The sequence below is a fragment of the Callorhinus ursinus genome, unplaced genomic scaffold (assembly GCF_003265705.2).
Source record: "Callorhinus ursinus isolate GAN/ISIS: 27379988/994484 unplaced genomic scaffold, GSC_fseal_2.0 scaffold6, whole genome shotgun sequence".
Taxonomy (NCBI): domain Eukaryota; kingdom Metazoa; phylum Chordata; class Mammalia; order Carnivora; family Otariidae; genus Callorhinus; species Callorhinus ursinus.
In genome coordinates this window covers 2,160,493-2,178,151 of record NW_027397068.1, presented here as the reverse complement: position 1 = coordinate 2,178,151, position 17,659 = coordinate 2,160,493, and the positions used below count along the sequence as shown (strand labels likewise).

The window sequence follows — 17,659 nt, the reverse complement described above, 5'->3', positions numbered from 1 at the left end:
GAATGGGAGAGGGGCAATATTTGAGGAGTTAATGGCTATATACATTTTCTAGGGTGGATAAAAATTTGACAGAGCATGACTCCTGACCAGGATATATATGAAAAAAATCTTTACCTGGAATAATAGAGAAAAATTAAAACTCTGAGGACAAAGGAAAATGTTAAAACAACCATACAGAAATATGGGAGAGACCTGTATTCATGACTCTGCGCAGTTAAACTTGTGCATCTAGAATCTAAACATTAAAGCTTGTATCTTTCTCTTCCTTTCTAGGAAAAAGTCCAGAATACAAATATCTGCTATATATACACATACATATATATACATACATATGTATATATGTGTGTATATATATATATATGAGTTGCTTTTTATATATCCAACTCTAGATACCGGTACAGCTGATTCATTTTACTAATGTTGAACTGAGACTCAGATTAAGCAGCTCTCCAAGATCTGTAGCTATTTGTTTACAAAGTGAGAACAAGAGCCCATATTTTCTGTATCTCGTGCACCAGAGCTGTATGGCAGTATTCTTAGAGAATAACTAGTGTATAAGAATGTAGTCTATCTTAAGTATTCAAAATAATGAGAGCAGTATTTAGAGCTCCTTCCACCAGCCAAAAGTATTAGGCAAATAGAAGAAACAAGAAAAAATTCTAATTTAATCACATGTTACAGTACTCCTTGATGGAGGGAGGTGTGAAGACTTAGGACTATTTACTGTTTTTTATTACTGTCACCGAGAAGAGAAAATTGGATTTATCACTTTTTATATTTCAGAATTAACTATAAGTTAACTATCAGCCTAACTCTAGAGGATATATAAAGCAGTCATATTCTTCATACTTCAGCTTTTATATTGAATTTAATAAAATATTTACAAAGCAAAATTTTAAAAATTAAATTTTTATGCAAATTAGCATGCTAAATAATCTATCCCATTCATTTATTCAGCAGAGGTGTATTGAGTGGTTACCATAAACTGTACTGAGTAATGGAAACCCAAGATACAAACGAAGAAAAATGAAGTCTTTTACATAAATATATTTAACATATCCCTAAAATCTGCAAAGTTTGTAAAGACAATATGTTATAATATTCAATATCCAAGTAATTATAGTTTCTGTCAAAGTGGTTAGTTACCCTTAAGAGGTTAGAGAGGTTGGACACTGTTCAGACAATGTTACCATTGCATAAAGCAATTTTATAACTCCTTTAACTTACCTCCTCACCCCCACACATACACAGCTGTCTTAAGAGTCAAGGTTTCGGGGACACCCAGGCGGCTCAGTCGGTTAAGTGTCTGCCTTTGGCTCAGGTCATGATCCCAGGGTCCTGGGATTGAGTCTCGCATCAGGCTTCTCCCTCTGCCTGCTGCTCCCCCTGCTTGTGCTCTCTCTCTCTGACAAATAAAATCTTAAAAAAAAAAAAAAAAGTCAACGTTTCAGATACATATTTTTTTTAAGGCCATTTATATGATTTCATTACACAGGAGAATCTGAAATCACAATTTTTCTCTTTGGATATGTTATTTTCTGTTTCACTATCTTTTTTTTTTATTTTTATTCCAGTTAACATAGTGTGGTATTAGTTTCAGGTGTGCATTGTAGTGATTCAACACTTCATACATCACCCTGTGCTCATCATGACAAGTGCACTCCTTAATCCCTTCTGGTAACCATTAGTTCTCTATAATTAAAAGTCTCTTTCTTACTTTGTCTTTCTCTTTTTTTTAATGTTTATTTTTTTATTTTATTGTTATATTAATCACCATACATTACATCATTAGTTTTTGATGTAGTGTTCCATGATTCATTGTTTGCGTATAACACCCAGTGCGCCATTCAGTACGTGCCCTCTTTAATACCCATCACCAGGTTAACCTCTCTTTCTCTTATTTTTTTCCCATTGCTTGTTTGTTTTGTTTCTGAAATTCTACATGAGTGAAATCTATAGTATTTGTCCTTCTCTGATTTATTTTGCTTAACATTATACTCTCTAACTCATTCATGTCATTGCAGATGGCAAGATTTCAATTTTTTGGATGAGTAATAGTAGTCCATTGTGTATGTATGTATGTATATGTATATATGTATATACCACATTCTCCTTATCCATTCATCAATAATGCTGCTATAAACATTATGGGTACATGTATCCTTTTGAATTAGTGTTCTTGTATTTGGGTAAATACCCAGTAGTGTGATTGTTGGATCATAGGGTAGTTCTATTTTTAACTTTTTGAGGAACCTCCATACTGTTTTCTACTGTGGCTGCACCAGTTTGCATTCCCACCAACAATGCATGGTGTCCCTTTTTCTCCTCATCTTCCCCAACGCCTATTGTTTCTTGCGTCGTTACCATTCTGACAGGTGTGAGGTGATACCTCATTATAATGTTTTGATTTGCATTTCCCTGATGGTAAGTGATGATGAACATCTTTTCATGTATCTGTTGGCCATCTATGTCTTCAAAGAGAAATGTCTGCTCATGTTTTCTTCCCATTTTTACTTTGAGGATGTTGATTTTTATAAGTTCTTTATAAAATATTTTGGATACTAACCCTTTATTGGATGTCATTTGCAAATACTTTCTCCCATTCCATGGGTTGCCTTTAGTTTTGTTGATTGTTTCCTTCGCTGTGCAGAAGCTTTTTATTTTGATGTAGTCCCAATAGTTTATTTTTGCTTTTGTTTCCCTTACCTCAGAAGACATACCTAGAAAAATGTTGTTATGGCTGATAGCAGAGATTACAGGCCTATGTTCTTTTCTAGGATTTTTACGATTTCAGGTCTCACATTTAGGTGTTTAATCCATTTTGAATTTCATTTTTTGTGACACCAGTATATTTTGATAATTTTGTATATATTATAAACACCTGAGCAACCACTTAAAAAATTATAGCAGAGTTAGTTACAGTCATAAACACAATGCATGGATCAAATGGAATCTGTTCAAGTGACCCACAGGAAGAATGGGGAAAAAAATAAAAAAACAACAGAACAGACAGAAAACAATAAAATGACAAATGTAATTGAAACCATACAGTGTGTTTTCCAGCCACAATGGAATCAAACCAGAAATAAAAGTAACAGGAAAATCTCTAATCACTTGATTGATAACTAAATAAATATGCTTCTGAATAATCTGATATCAAAGAAATCTTACGGGAAATAAAACACATTGAACTAATAAAAATACAACATTTCAAAATTTGTAGGATGAAGCTAAAACAATGCAGGGAAATTTATAGCACTGTATGGTACATCAGAAGAGAGAAAGTCTCAAATCAGTAACACATGCTCTCTCCTCAAGAACCTAGAAAAATAGGGGCACCTGGGTGGCTCAGTCATTAAGCATCTGCCTTCGGCTTAGGTCATGACCCCAGGGTCCTGGGATCGAGCCCCATATCGGGCTCCCTGCTCAGCAGGAAGTCTGCTTCTCCCTCTCCCACTCCCCCTGCTTGTGCTCCTGCTCTCACTATCTCTCTGTCAAATAAGTAACTAAAATCTTTTAAAAAAAAAAAAACTAGAAAAATAAAAATAAAATTAACTTATAGTGAGCAGAAGAAAGGAAATATAAAAAACAGAAATAAATGAAACTGAAAACAAAAACAATAGAGAAAATCCATAAAACCAAAAGCTGGTTCTTGGGAAAGATCTATGAAAGTGATAAAACTCTATTAAGATTTACAAAGCTAAAAAGAAAAAAGACACAAATTGCTAGTATCAGGAATGCAATAGAGGATCATTACAGACCCTGTAGATATCAAAAGGATAATAAAGGAATACTATAGGCAACTCTACACATACAGATTTGACGTCTTAGATGAAATGGACCAGTACTCAAAGTACAAACTACCACAGCTCACCCAGTGAGAGATAGATCATTTGAATAGCCTTATAACCAGTAAGGAAATTTAATTTGTAATTAAAAGCTTTCAAAAAAGAAATCTCTTAAGTCCAGATGTCTTCACTGGTTAATTCTACCAAATGTTTAAAGAATTATAACACAAATTCTACATAGTATCTTCCACAAGATAGAGAAGAGACTACTTTTCCATTCATTCTGTGAAACCAGTATTATCCTGATATTAAAACTGGGCCAAAAAAGTACAAAAGAAGAAAATGTAAATATTCTTAATAAAATATCAGCAAATAGAATTCAACAATATCTAAAAATGATTTTATACCGTGACCAACGGGGTTTTTATCCATGGATGTAAGGCTCATTCAGTATTCAAAAATCTGTCAGTGTAACATATTAAGAGAAATTACATGATCATATCAATTAATGCATTTGACAAAATGCAATACCCATTTGTTCTAAGAATGTACATGTTATATATGGTATTATATGGTACAGTCAACACTGCCACAGGAAGAAATGAGTATGGGGCTTAAAAGGAAATTTATTGTGCTGACAAGTCCCAAAGATGTTGTCATTGAATGCTTAAGCCAGAGCCTTTATTGGGGTTTCAATGAGAAAGGCAAGACAGAGCAGGGTAAACACTTCAGGACTGGCTAGTTTGAATAATTCCAGTGGGCTCTGGGGGCATAGGGGTGGTCTCTAGTAGTCTGGTACCTGGCCTTGGGACAATTCAAGGCAGAGGAAATACTGGCTTGGTGTGTTGGAATTAGATAAGGAGATGGTTGGTTTACATATGAAACATGTATTCTCAGTGCGGCTTTTTGCTATCTGTAAGAAGTAAGAATTGGTTGGCCCTGGGAGGGTCAGTCTCTCCTCAGGTCTGTAAAGAACCCAAAATATCAGAGCATCAGGAATACAGAAAATTAGAAAATATAATTAATGTAATTAGCCCTATGATGAATGGATGCCAGATAGACAAATATATAATGTAAGAAAATAGCACCATTAATGATAAAATAGGGAGAGGGCATGAAAAAAAAATTAAAGGAGCCTTGATGAGGAAAATAAGGGATTATTAAAAGTTCTAGGACTTGTACTCATCACAGAAATTGTATGTGAATCCCTGTGCTGAGTAGTAATACTTTGTGGTAGTGATGTTAATAATACCACCTTTTTTTCTTCTCTTAGGACTACAGAGACATCATTGACACTCCAATGGATTTTGCTACTGTTAGAGAAACTTTAGAGGCTGGGAATTATGAGTCACCAATGGAATTATGTAAAGATGTCAGACTTATTTTTAGCAATTCAAAAGCCTATACACCAAGCAAAAGATCAAGGGTATATAATTAAATTGTTTTTATTTATGTTTAAATCAAATGAAATCAGTAGAAAAGTAGGTTAAGTAAATGTTGCTTTAATTAAAATTTAGAGCAAAACTGACTTTCTGTTATGTTCTTAATGGTATCCTAGTGGAAAAAAGAATTCACATCTTTCTATTTCTTTCCTTCTATAAAATAACAGTGATATCACTAATATTTTAGGAATGGTTTTCTTGAACACATATCACACACATATTGTCCTGGTATAAGGGTTATGAAGGCTTAACTTTCCAACTGTTTTTTGCATTAATGGAAAGGCATTTTTGTGAAGGAATTATAAAAATGAGTAAAGTTATAAATATCATTTATCTCTCTTTGTGCAGACAAGACATCACAAAGGGGTGATATATGGAAACGAAATGAAAAAGAATAGATGCTAATCCTAAGTAGCAATGGAAAACAGGTTCAGAACCTTAGGGATAGTTTCATTGTGATAGAGTTCACAGGAATTTTGTCTACATGAGCCATCTGAATTGATATTAGGGCTTTTCTTTAAGAATCTGAAATCTTGAGGGGTGCCTGGTTGGTTTAGTTGGTAGAGCATGCAACTCTTGATCTCGGGGTTGTAAGTTTGAGCTCTTTGTTGGGTGTAGAGATTACTTAAAAATAAAAGAATCTGAAAACTTGGAATATTTCTAATCTAAATATAAAAAGTAGTTTAACTGTAAAAGTGCTTTAGTTTTGTTCTTCATCCAAAGAGATTGGAAAAAGGTAATGTTTAAACTGTTAAAACTCTTTGCTAGAAAAATACTCAAGTTATATGTTGATATTTACTGAACAGGCATTTTCCTTTGAGGAATGTTTAAACACTTTTTTTCTTATCACAGATTTACAGCATGAGTTTGCGCCTGTCTGCTTTCTTTGAAGAACATATTAGTTCAGTTTTATCAGATTATAAATCTGCTCTTCGCTTTCATAAAAGAAATACAATAACCAAAAGGAGGAAGAAAAGAAACAGAAGCAGCTCTGTTTCCAGTAGTGCTGCATCAAGGTATTTGATTTATTTTAAAAAGCATCAACTGATCTATAACTTTGTCATCTAAATGATAGAACTCGGTGTTTTTTAATACTTCCTTTACTATTCCCTATATTGCAGAATGATATATTTGACATGCAAGTTCCTAAGATGTGGAGGATTTTTAATCTTTTAACTAAAGCTATACTAGTGTAAGTGCTTAAATTCAAACTGCTAAATCTATACAGTAAAACAGCATTTTTAGGATAGTGATGGCATCATGCTTTCTGTCATATAACTGTAGCATTTATGGCAGTCCTTCACTAAATATTCACTTTCAAAGGCTCACAACCATATGAAATCCACTACAAATCTCATATTTTAACATATTTCATAATAGTACAAATATTGAATCCAACAGTATAGAACTATTTTATTCATCTACATAAAGCTATAAGAATGACTAATGATACTATTTTATTTACAGCCCTGAAAGGAAAAAAAGGACATTAAAACCCCAGCTAAAGTCTGATATCTCTACCTCTCCATTCTCTACACCTACACGAACAATACCACCACGGCATAATGCCACTCAGATAAATGGTAAAACAGAATCCAGTTCTGTAGTTCGAACCAGAAGCAATCGAGTGGTTATAGATCCAGTTACCACTGAGCAACCATCTACTTCTTCAGCAGCAAAGACTTTAATTTCAAAAGCTAATACATCTGCAATGCCAGGGAAGACAAGTAAGAATCAGTTACAGTTTCTAAATTGAAGTATATGTAATTTTTAAATTTAAGCTTTTATTTTGCCAAATGAGATATACTGGGTTTTAGTAAATTCCAGCAGACAGTGTTAGTTTTGCTCTCTTTATTGTTTGTTTTTGTTTTTAATAAGAAAAAATTGAGGTTTAGGAATGTCAGTGTACAGTAATGGTTACAAATGGCAACTCTGATCCAGACTGCCTGAATTTAAATCCTGGTACCCAGACTTGGTAACAATTTGCCAAGGCATAATCTTGAAGTGACTGGACAGCGTCAAAAAGGTCTGAACTGTTAAGAGTTTATCTGTGTATTCCTTTTTCCTGTTTGAAAGTAAATTTCCTAAGGAAGCATTAAGCAACTCCTAGGTTTTATCCTTTTGGCTAATTGAAGCAATTCAGGTTAGAAGTAATCCCAACCTCCTTGCTTGTTTTTAGGTTAAATAACTCTTAGCTTTTAATCGTGTGTGTGTGTGTTTTAGTTCTAGAGAATTCTGTGAAACATTCCAAAACCTTGAATACTCTTTCAAGCCCTGGTCAGTCCAGTATCAGTCATGGCACTAGGAATAATTCTGCGAAAGAAAACATGGAAAAGGAAAAGCCAGTCAAACGTAAAGTGAAATCATCTGTCCTCTCAAAAACATCCACTCTTACAAAGTCATCACCTATCATTGAGCAAGGTAAGGTGTTGTTTGTATCTTCCAAGATACATAGTAGGTATTTCTTAAAAATGATGCTTTTTGTCAGAGGTAGCATTTATATCCACTTTTTATTAGATTGCCCATTTAAAAGTCACACGTTCTGTACTAGTTTATACATTCAGTGAGACATCTTTGATTTGCAGCTTTGTGCCCAAAGCAAACTGTATTGTCATTAAACTTTAAATTAAAAGCCATGAAAAACTTGCTGTATGGAAATAAAAACAAATTCTAGAATCAAAGGCTTTTAGTGATGAAATTAAATAGTTCTGACTTCATTATTACAACACCTTAAAAAGTGTATTCAGGGGCGCCTGGGTGGCTCAGTCTTTGCCTTTGGCTCAGTCTTTGCCTTTGGCTTGGATTGGGCTCTCTGCTTCTCCCTCTACCCCTCCCCCCCTGCTTGTGATCTCTCTCTCTCAGTCTCTCTCTCTCAAATAAATGAAATCTTAAAAAAAAAAGTGTATTCAAGAAGTTTAAATTAAATTGGATTTAATTAACCCAGTGTAGCAGTCTTTACTTTTCTAGAAAAATTAAGTTCTTAACATCACAAAATTCAGCACACTGCCCTTCACTAAATAGTAACTCATCAGGGTAGACAACAGCCCAACCTCTATTCTGTCATACAACTTTTAACCCTTTAGAGTTAAGCTTCCAGATTCTTGCATCTGCAGATTTTCATTATAAAGACTTTGTTTGAAAAATGGAGAAAGTAACTGATAAAATACATCCTGTGACATGTTAAAAGAATTATGGCTTGTTGGCAGTTAAGCAGCTCAAAAATAAGCATTTTGTATCATGACTTCCGAAGTACGCTGAAACAATTTCCTCGTGAACATTCTCCTCAGCAGCCTCTCAAAATTTAATTTTTCTACTGTGATACATTCTTTTTGATGAATGGCGTTGGGATCTAACCCATAAACTTAAAGCATAAACTTAAAATGAGGGAATCACCAGGACTTCTCTTCCAGATCTATTTCATAGTCATTAGTTCTAGTTATTTCTGCTTCCTTAATATCTCTAAAATCCATTCTTCCTCTCACTTCTGTGTTCTTAACTCAGGCCTACATAATTTCTCACCTGGACTGTTGTCCTAGTTTCCTTACGTGTCTCACTGTTTTGGTTCTTGGCTCTTCCTTACCCAGTCCATCTTCCACATTGTGCAAAATTGATCTTTCTGATCATTTATCTCCAGCACATGTTGTGTGCATGCCCACACACACACTTCAAATCCTTACTGCTTTCAAATCACATGTGGAATCAGTTTTAATGTTTTTGCCTATTACATAAAGAGTCTTCATTACTTGGCTGTTGCCTAACATTCCAGCTTTCTTTACTTTCTCCTTTTTATGTGCCAGCTATCCTACAACTTGGAAGTCCCTGAATTTTCATTGCCCTTTTCTTCCTTATTTGGAATGTCTTTTTTTTCCTTCCAATTTAATGGTTTCATGAACCTCTCAAGTCTCACTTTGAAATAGCATCTACTGTAGGAAGCTGCTTCTTGGGTTCTTTAGACCGAATCAAGCACTTCATCTTTTATGTTCCCAGAACACCCTGTTCATTGCTTTTTGTGGTAGAGTATTCTTTACATGTGTCTGTATCCAGTAGAATCTGAACTCCTGTTTAATTACTTTTCTAATCATCTATACTTGGCATATAATGGACAATAAGTGTTTGAATAAAGAAGCAAATTGCTCACTTGGGCAACACATGTACTGAATAAAGAAGCAAATGACTTTGTATATATGAGTGTTTTATATTTTTATATTTGCTTCCTTTCTGAACTGAACTAAAAATTTTATATAGTATATTGGCCTTGCTTCTGTCACTTTGAACCCTACAAAAATCAAATGTATATAGTGAATTGGTTCTAGCATTATGATAGGGAGATCCAATAACCAATTTGATCTATAAGTTTTGAGTATCACAAATATACAAGAGTTACCAGTACAGTATAGCAATACAATAAGCTAGTATGACTTACTACATAAATATTGACACCTGAATTAACTATTAGAATCAAGAGGCAGTGCTGTCCAGTGGAAATATAATATAAACCATGACATATACATGGTTTAAGTTTTCTAGTAGCTACTACATGCAATAATAACAGATGAAATTACCACTTTTAATAATTTATTTACTCCATTATATGCAAAATATTTCAACATGAAATCAGTATTTCAAAATGTACAATGCTTCAATATTCACATTTAAATTTAATTAAAAATTCAGTTCCTTAGTTGCATGGCTGTGTTTCAAGTGCTCAGTAGCCACATGGTTAGTAACTACCTTACTGAACACAGATCCACATAAAGAGAGCTGCATTAGTAACCTTTTTAGTTTATGTATTGCTTTGTAATGTTGCTGAATCCTGTAGTTCTTTCCTCCAGGAAATGCATATAGGTGTATTCACACAAAATTTGGACCATTTCAAGAAGTTTATGGAGTCCTTGAAGTCACACTATAGAATTTCTATAGTGGGTACATGGACTGGATCTTTAGACTCCTTGTCAGTAGTCTTAATGTAAAACAAGATGTATAGAATCCTTAGGTTAAGTGTAGTTGTGTGTTAGAAAAAATACTTAATTACTTTATTCACACACACACACACACACACACACACACACACATTTCTCCCTGTTCCCCTTTCCTTCATTATGCCAGAAAAACCACTAAAGAAAATTATTTGTACTCTGGGGGTCAGGAAATGAGGGTTTTGCCTTTTCCTTCTGCCTCTGGCTCTGACCTCTTGTGACCTTGATTTTTTTCTGTGATACTTACGAAGTATAATTCAAACCTATGACCAAAAAAATTCTATTATGAACATTATGAAGAAGCATTCTCTTTAAAAGCAGTTTTCATCTCTTTATGGATTTCCTCTAGAATATTGCATTGCAGATCACCCATCACAACCAAACAAAAAAATCTCAGAACTTTGAAGGAAAAAGTTAATGGTAATATATGTTTATCACCTTTTTCCTTCATCTCATGGAGTAATAGCATTTTTTTTTTTTTTTTACACAGAAGGGCAGTTCATCATGATCTCTAGATCCTGTAGATTTAGAATTTGATCTCTAGACTAATTTTCTGATATTTTTTTTACAAAGCAAAATAACCTTTATCATGGAATTTGTTACAATTATAATGGTGGCATACATAATAGATTTGATTGATACATGGAGTTAGTACTGCTTATCATAATAAATCAGTTGTTTGCCATTCAATTACATAAGGATATAGGACTATTTCAAAGAGCCTGTGAAGAAAACTGCTGTTGTTTATTTCATCCTTTTTAAACAATTTTGAGAACATAGTTCATGACCAAGAGTAACTTATTTCTACTCTTATAGTTAGGACAGATGAAGAATATCAAAGGCATGGTAATTTTTCTGGAGAATAATTGATGTAAATTATTCCAGTAGATGTACTCTGAAACTTCTTGTGTGGTAGGATTACTACGAGAGGAGGTCCCTTTTACTTCTGAGGGACATAAGGAAATATTTAGACTGTAAACTCTTCTGTGATACTAGAAAAGGGTATGATGATCACATCCAAAAAGGGATCAAATAAGAGTGAGAATCATTCCAGTCTTGATAGTCCCTTTTTATTCCATCCGTAGTAGGAAAAAGTGATTAGAGGTAAGTAGAAGGGGATGATATGCTTATGTATTCAGATTACCAAGTTAAAATGTCATGGATTTTATACCAAGCTCATTTTCCATAATTGAGCTGCTTAAAGGTAGGAGTACAGGAGACTTTTTAATGAGGTAAACAATTAAAGTTCTTTGTGGTTGCTAAGCTCCATACAAGTATACAGGGTCATTTTGTGTAATGGAAACAATGCTTTTATATTAGAGCATGTAGTAAAGGTAATAGTGCAATAAGAAGTCTTGACTGATCCCCAGCTCAATCATAATTTATAGTATTAACAGGTTATTTATTTGTTCTGAGTTTCCTTTCCTTCATGTGAGGTCATTAATGATTTCATTGAGGATCTTTCCTCCTCTGTGAGTTTCAAGTAGAAAATAAGATCATTAAACTCTCAGTCTTTGGTGATAGTTCTTCTCATTTTAGTAAAAACAAAAATTAGAATTATGTTGTTACATAAGTATAGCAACGTCCTTAATGACTAGTTTGAGGGTCAAATAAAAAAAGCAATTCCATATATTAAGTGTGCTCTTGTTCCTATTTTTAGCAGATTGTAAGAACAATGCTCTCATACCAGGAAGCATTCAAGTAAATGGCCATGGAGGGCAACCATCCAAACTTGTGAAGAGAGGACCTGGAAGGAAGCCTAAGGTAGAAGTTAATACCAACAGTGGTGAAGTTACACACAAGAAAAGAGGTAGAAAGCCCAAAAAGCTACAGTATGCAAAGCCAGAAAATTCAGAGCAAAATAATGTGCATTCAATCAGAGATGAAGTAGTTCCTTCTTCAACATGCAGTTTTCTTTCTGAAACTAATACTGTAAAGGAGGATTTGTTACAGAAGAAAAGTCGTGGAGGCAGAAAACCGAAAAGGAAGATGAAGACACAAAAACTAGATTCAGATCTCATAGTTCCTACAAGTGTTAAAATGCTAAGGAGAAGTAACCGAAGAAAGACAGATGATCCTATGGATGAGGAAGAAGAATTTGAGGAACTTAAAGGCTCTGAGCCCCACATGAGAACTAGAAACCAAGGTCGGAGGACAGCTTTCTATAATGAGGAGGATTCTGAAGAGGAACAAAGGCAGCTGTTGTTCGAAGACACCTCTTTGACTTTCGGAACTTCTAGTAGAGGACGAGTCCGAAAGTTGACTGAAAAAGCAAAAGCTAATTTAATTGGTTGGTAACTTGTACCAAAATATGTTCCTTCAAAATCATAAAGCAGGTACAGTTAAGGAATATGTAGAACTAAGGCTTCTGCTTCCTTGCTGCTATGGTGGATTAGGGAATGTTATGATTTGATTTGCAAAAAAACAAACAAACTTACAAGACACTTCACTTCTTTAAATGAATATATATATATAAATATATACATATATATTTTAAATGTTTGCTATTTATTGCCCTTAGATAGGTTATGCATTTCAACATTCATTTCATTCACTGTTTGAAACAAAAGAAATTGAGGACCTATAATGAATTCCCAGTTTATTTCTGGAAAAGACAGTTCTGCTACATTCTTGAGGAGCATAATATTCCTAGTGATATAGAGCATTTCATGTTAAAATGAATTATTTTTGACCAAGCCAGGTACATTTCTATGGATACAGAAGTTGTGCCCCTAGGAAGACAGATGTTACCAGAGTAGCAGTAAATTAAGAAGTGTGTTTCCTCTAAAGATAAATATAAAATTCCCACCATTTGATACCCTAAAAAGTTTAATTTTAATTATAGAATGTTCATCTACAAAGAATCTAGACAAGGCTTTTGCTGTATTCCATTTCTGCCAAACTTAAGAGAAAATGTACTTAGGAAAAGGAAACATATCCACATTGGAAAACATTTGACTGTCTAATTTTTCAGACCTTGATTCTTATATCAATCACTCAATCTCTGTTTATTGTGCCAAAGACTGAGAATCAGTGCAGTGGAAAGCCTGTTTTTGACTGTCAGGACAGCATACACTTTTCAATATTGGAAAGGCTATATATTATTCTAAAGAGCACGTTATTAAGAGTTATGCTGAGATGTATCTTTTTTTGGTACTTAATAGTAGAAAATAATGCACTGGTGGGTCCTTTGACAGAGATGTTTTAGAGAAAATGTTTAAGTGGTTAAAGGATTCAAGGAAAATACAGGAAAAAGGTATGGGATTTGATGTTTACTTGTTGATCTGGATTAATGTCGTTTCTACACTTTAGACATATCTAATAGGCTAAAATGACTTACAAAGAAATGTGTCTGTGTGTGTATGTGTATATATTGATAAATGGGTATAATTAAATATATATACAAACACATACTTATATACTATTACCCAGGTATAAATTCTTTTTTCAGGATTTTTTAGATAGTGGTAGAATAAAAATAATTTTAAAATGTCATACTTTATAGTTTAATTTTAAGGGGAAGATTGGTTATTTTCAATTATTAAAGGTTAAAATAGGCCAAATCACTTTTTATGCAATCATGTTTTATACAGTGGTCTCATTGCACATTGTGTTTTTTCTGCACTTTTTATGGTATCCTTATCACGCTGGTATGTCAATATACACCCTAAAGAAAAATTCCATTTAATGATTGTGCCTTGTATTCTATTATTTTTTGCATCATTAGTAAAATTAAGTTGTCTATTGTAAATGATAACTATATGACTTAGGAGAATGTATTGCTATATGTACTGCTATGGAAAAGGAAAGCAGTTATTTATTTGTTTATGGTACAGTTAGTTATTTTATACCTTAAAAACCAACATAAATACCATTTCTATTGTTTAAAAATTATTGTCCATTTTTTAAAAAGTTTAAAGAATGTAGTATTTTCTGAGGACTGGTATGGTACAAAAATGTAACCAAAATTTTCAGATACTACATTTTTAAAAAGTGAGGATGGGAAAATATGTATCAGCATGACCCTGATGTAGAAAAATAAAGTCTTTAATTGAACCTTGGCAAAATACATTACATAATTATTTCTTTACTTGTTTCTGATAGGGATAAATGTTAGCTGTCATTTAATTGTATTGAAGAACAATGGAAAGTGATGCATTTGGGCTTTTTAGATCATTTGTAACTAAATTTGTACAGAAATCCTCCTGTGAAATTAAGTAAACCATTTTCCAGATCTTAACTGGATTGCTGTGATTTTGCAGTTGAGAAATAATTTCAAATTTTTCAGGTTTTTTGTATATTTATTTTTTTCTAACAAATATATTTAACTATATAATTAAAATTCAGTAGTTAAACTCTTCATAATGCAGAAATGGATGGCTTGGTTGTATAGTAAAATGAGTCTTTCAGTTACACCATTATTGAGAATAATGTGTATGTTTGAGATTTAAGTCATTAAAGTAATTGTTGCTTTTGAAGGCAATCTATTTGAAACATGTAATTTCCTGATGTTATCTGCATTGTGTTGGAAAAAAATAATAGACTATAAATCCATTTTTGTAAAAACTATGTGTATAGTTTTAAGGTGTGTACAGAAAAAGGAAGAGCGTACACAGTCTTAGAGTGGAATATACCTCTAGTGTGATGTGTGGATTGGTTCTAACTCTTGAGCAAAGACATGAATATTTACCATCTCACCTGCAACAAGTAAATGTACTGTTCCTGTTCTAAAGACACTGTATATTTATGACCTTATTTGGACATCATTAGACACTGGTTTCTTAGTAAAGCAAAAATGGCTTGGATTCAGATTCTTTGTAATTGAAACACTTAAAAACGTTTTCGTAATACCAGATATATTTAGATTTTATATTTTTATAATTTAGCTTCTATACATTGTAAAAGTTGAATTGAGAAATTTAAGTCATCATCATATTTTTTTCTGTTTGACCAGATATCAAAACTATTGGAAAAATATCCTGAGACAGTGACACCATGTATGTACTCTTTGTAGGCCAAAAGGAAATGTTGGCAGTTTTCTTAGGTGAGCAATAGAAACCTCAAGTTTATTGAAAGTTTCAGAATACATGGAAAATATAAATCAATTTATATATTTTTAAGTACCTAATCCTAATATTCTCTCCCTCCTCCCCAACAGTCTCCAGTCCCAGTCAAATCTTACAAAGTTATAAAATGTTGCAAATGAGTAGTTTAAACATTCGATTTAATTACAGCCTCACAACTCTGGGCAATAGATATATACCTTCTTAAAATTTTATCCTTTGCAATCTGCTATTATGTCATTAGACTGTTTTCTGCATAAATTTATGTACTAAAGAATGTTGGTCGTTTCCATTGTTTTTATTATTGGCAGAGCTTCACCACAAATTTGAAGACTATTTGTTAACATTATTATGAAAGTATCTTCCTCAAATTTAATTAGAATAACTGTATAGAATAATTGTGAGCTTGATCATGTCACATCTGAGATAGGAGTTTAGCTGGATTTAGTATCACTTGGAAGTGAATTGCATAAGATAGACGGGTCTGCAAAAAGATCCTCATGCAGCAGTTGTGTTAACATCTAGAACTGTCCCTTATCTGCAGTGTAGTATATTAATCAGACATTTTAACAAATGTATTCAAATAACATTTTTGTTTATGTGATATTCACATTTACATGTTTTAAAAATCTGACTTATAAATTAGTTCCTCTAGTTAATAGTATTTAATTCTAGCATTCCATTTTATCCATACATACCTATGTATCTCTCACATGTCAATTGGAAGTAATTTTGATTTTGTTTTCTATCTAATGAAAACAAATTGTTATTCTGAATGTTTTTGTTCACCTGAAATTTATTTTTAAGTAGGTTGAAAGGACCAAGATACTTGAGTGTTTAAAGGGCTATAAGCATTCTCCTTATATTAAGCAGGAAATACATGATTTTAAAAGTCATAAAAGGGGAATTAATTTTATGTTCTGTGAATTGTCCCCATACTAAGAAAGTATTTAAGAAAGTATTTTTTACATAACAGGTTGTGATGTGGTTTAGTTATATTTAGGTGAGAATTTATTTTCCTATTAAAATTAGAAAAGTACACCTTTTCCTTACTTTCCTCCTTGCACTTCCCCTCAGTTCCCCAAATTTCCAAGTGATTTGAACTGAGTTTACTAAGAAACTACTTATGTTCTTAATTATACTGAGCTAAGCACTACAAATGATATTTTGTACTATGTATAGTAACCAAGAAGAGGTCAAATTGAGTCAGAAGACTGTAAGTACCACTTTTGACGCTCCAGAGATAAATCTTGTACACACTGCAGTAAAACAATTAGAAAATATTATGAGCTATAAATATATATTATTTTTAGTTTTGATAGCTCTGTGTTGAAATACTTTTTTAATGCAGATAAAATCATCAGGAAATTAACCTTTATATGGCACAAAACCAAATACATAATAGTGGGTGGCTATGAGTTTCTACATTTAAGGAGCTAAGAGAATAGGTTTGAGATGATATATAGTACACACGATATGATGCAGTGAGGCACACACATGCTCATTACTTTTAAGATTGTGTGTGTTGATTAATCACAATGGTAAACTATAAATGGAGGCAAAATACAAAGTTACATTTTTGGACCATATTAAAACTGCAAGAAGATGAGGTCTTTATTAAAGATCCTTTAGAAAACTGTTAAATCCTGTCACACGATATTTAGACGTGTAGAATGTAGCTCAATTTTTTAAAAGTAACTGACCTAGAGGGTTAAAGTTGAAACTGACACATTTTCAAATTAAAATTATACTTATTTTGTACAGAAAACAATGTTAAACACAAGCAAATCTGTTGTATGTAATAAGTAACACAGAGTTTAAAGACAAATTATTTAGCTTTATTAAGGTTTTTGTTTTTTTCCTTCCAGAAACCTGGAGTATCATGTTATAAATGGCAGTCTCACACCAGAATAGCAGTGCCCTTTCTTTTTGTACATATTGATTGGACCTTTCTTTACTGTTATGTGGACACTTTCTATGTTAGTTTTGATGCATAATTCTTTGAATCCTTTTATACAAACTAGAATGTATGTGTAAGAATTCCTGTCCCTGCAATGTAGTAACTACAAACTTATTTTTAAATAAATAGAAAACTTGTTTTTCTAAGCTATTTTGTAGAGCCTCCTGATTTATTTGCTTTTTGGGGGGGAAAGTAACACATCTTTCCCAAGTGGGAAACTTCTTTAATTTTGGTCTTTGTTTTAATAATGAAGGACATTATAAAGTCAAAACAAAGCCAAGCAAATCATTCTGATGAGATAGGGAAAATCTATCTGAGCAGATTATACAGAAGTTGAAGAGCAATTTAGTCTTCTTTTGAGCTCTTTAAGAACAATTTATTATTTTAATGGAGAACAAATTCTAGTTCGGTATTGACATAGTCCTTAACA

The 17,659-nt window shown here is 32.9% G+C and overlaps 1 protein-coding gene across 3 annotated transcripts in view; it reads left to right on the top strand.

The window, feature by feature from the left end:
* Positions 1–17,379, top strand: part of PHIP (PHIP subunit of CUL4-Ring ligase complex) — a 134,734-nt gene extending 117,355 nt beyond the window's left edge. For 2 of the 3 annotated variants that reach the window (XM_025858872.2, XM_025858473.2), the window contains exons 36-40: positions 5,062–5,214; positions 6,083–6,246; positions 6,698–6,957; positions 7,454–7,651; positions 11,867–17,379. In XM_025858872.2, coding sequence (XP_025714657.1) covers positions 5,062–5,214; positions 6,083–6,246; positions 6,698–6,957; positions 7,454–7,651; positions 11,867–12,504 — 1,413 coding nt within the window. In that variant the 3' untranslated portion in view covers positions 12,505–17,379. The remainder of the gene's footprint in view (positions 1–5,061; positions 5,215–6,082; positions 6,247–6,697; positions 6,958–7,453; positions 7,652–11,866) is intronic. The other variant, XM_025858481.2, reaches the window with a different exon arrangement.
* Positions 17,380–17,659: the final 280 nt, after the last annotated feature.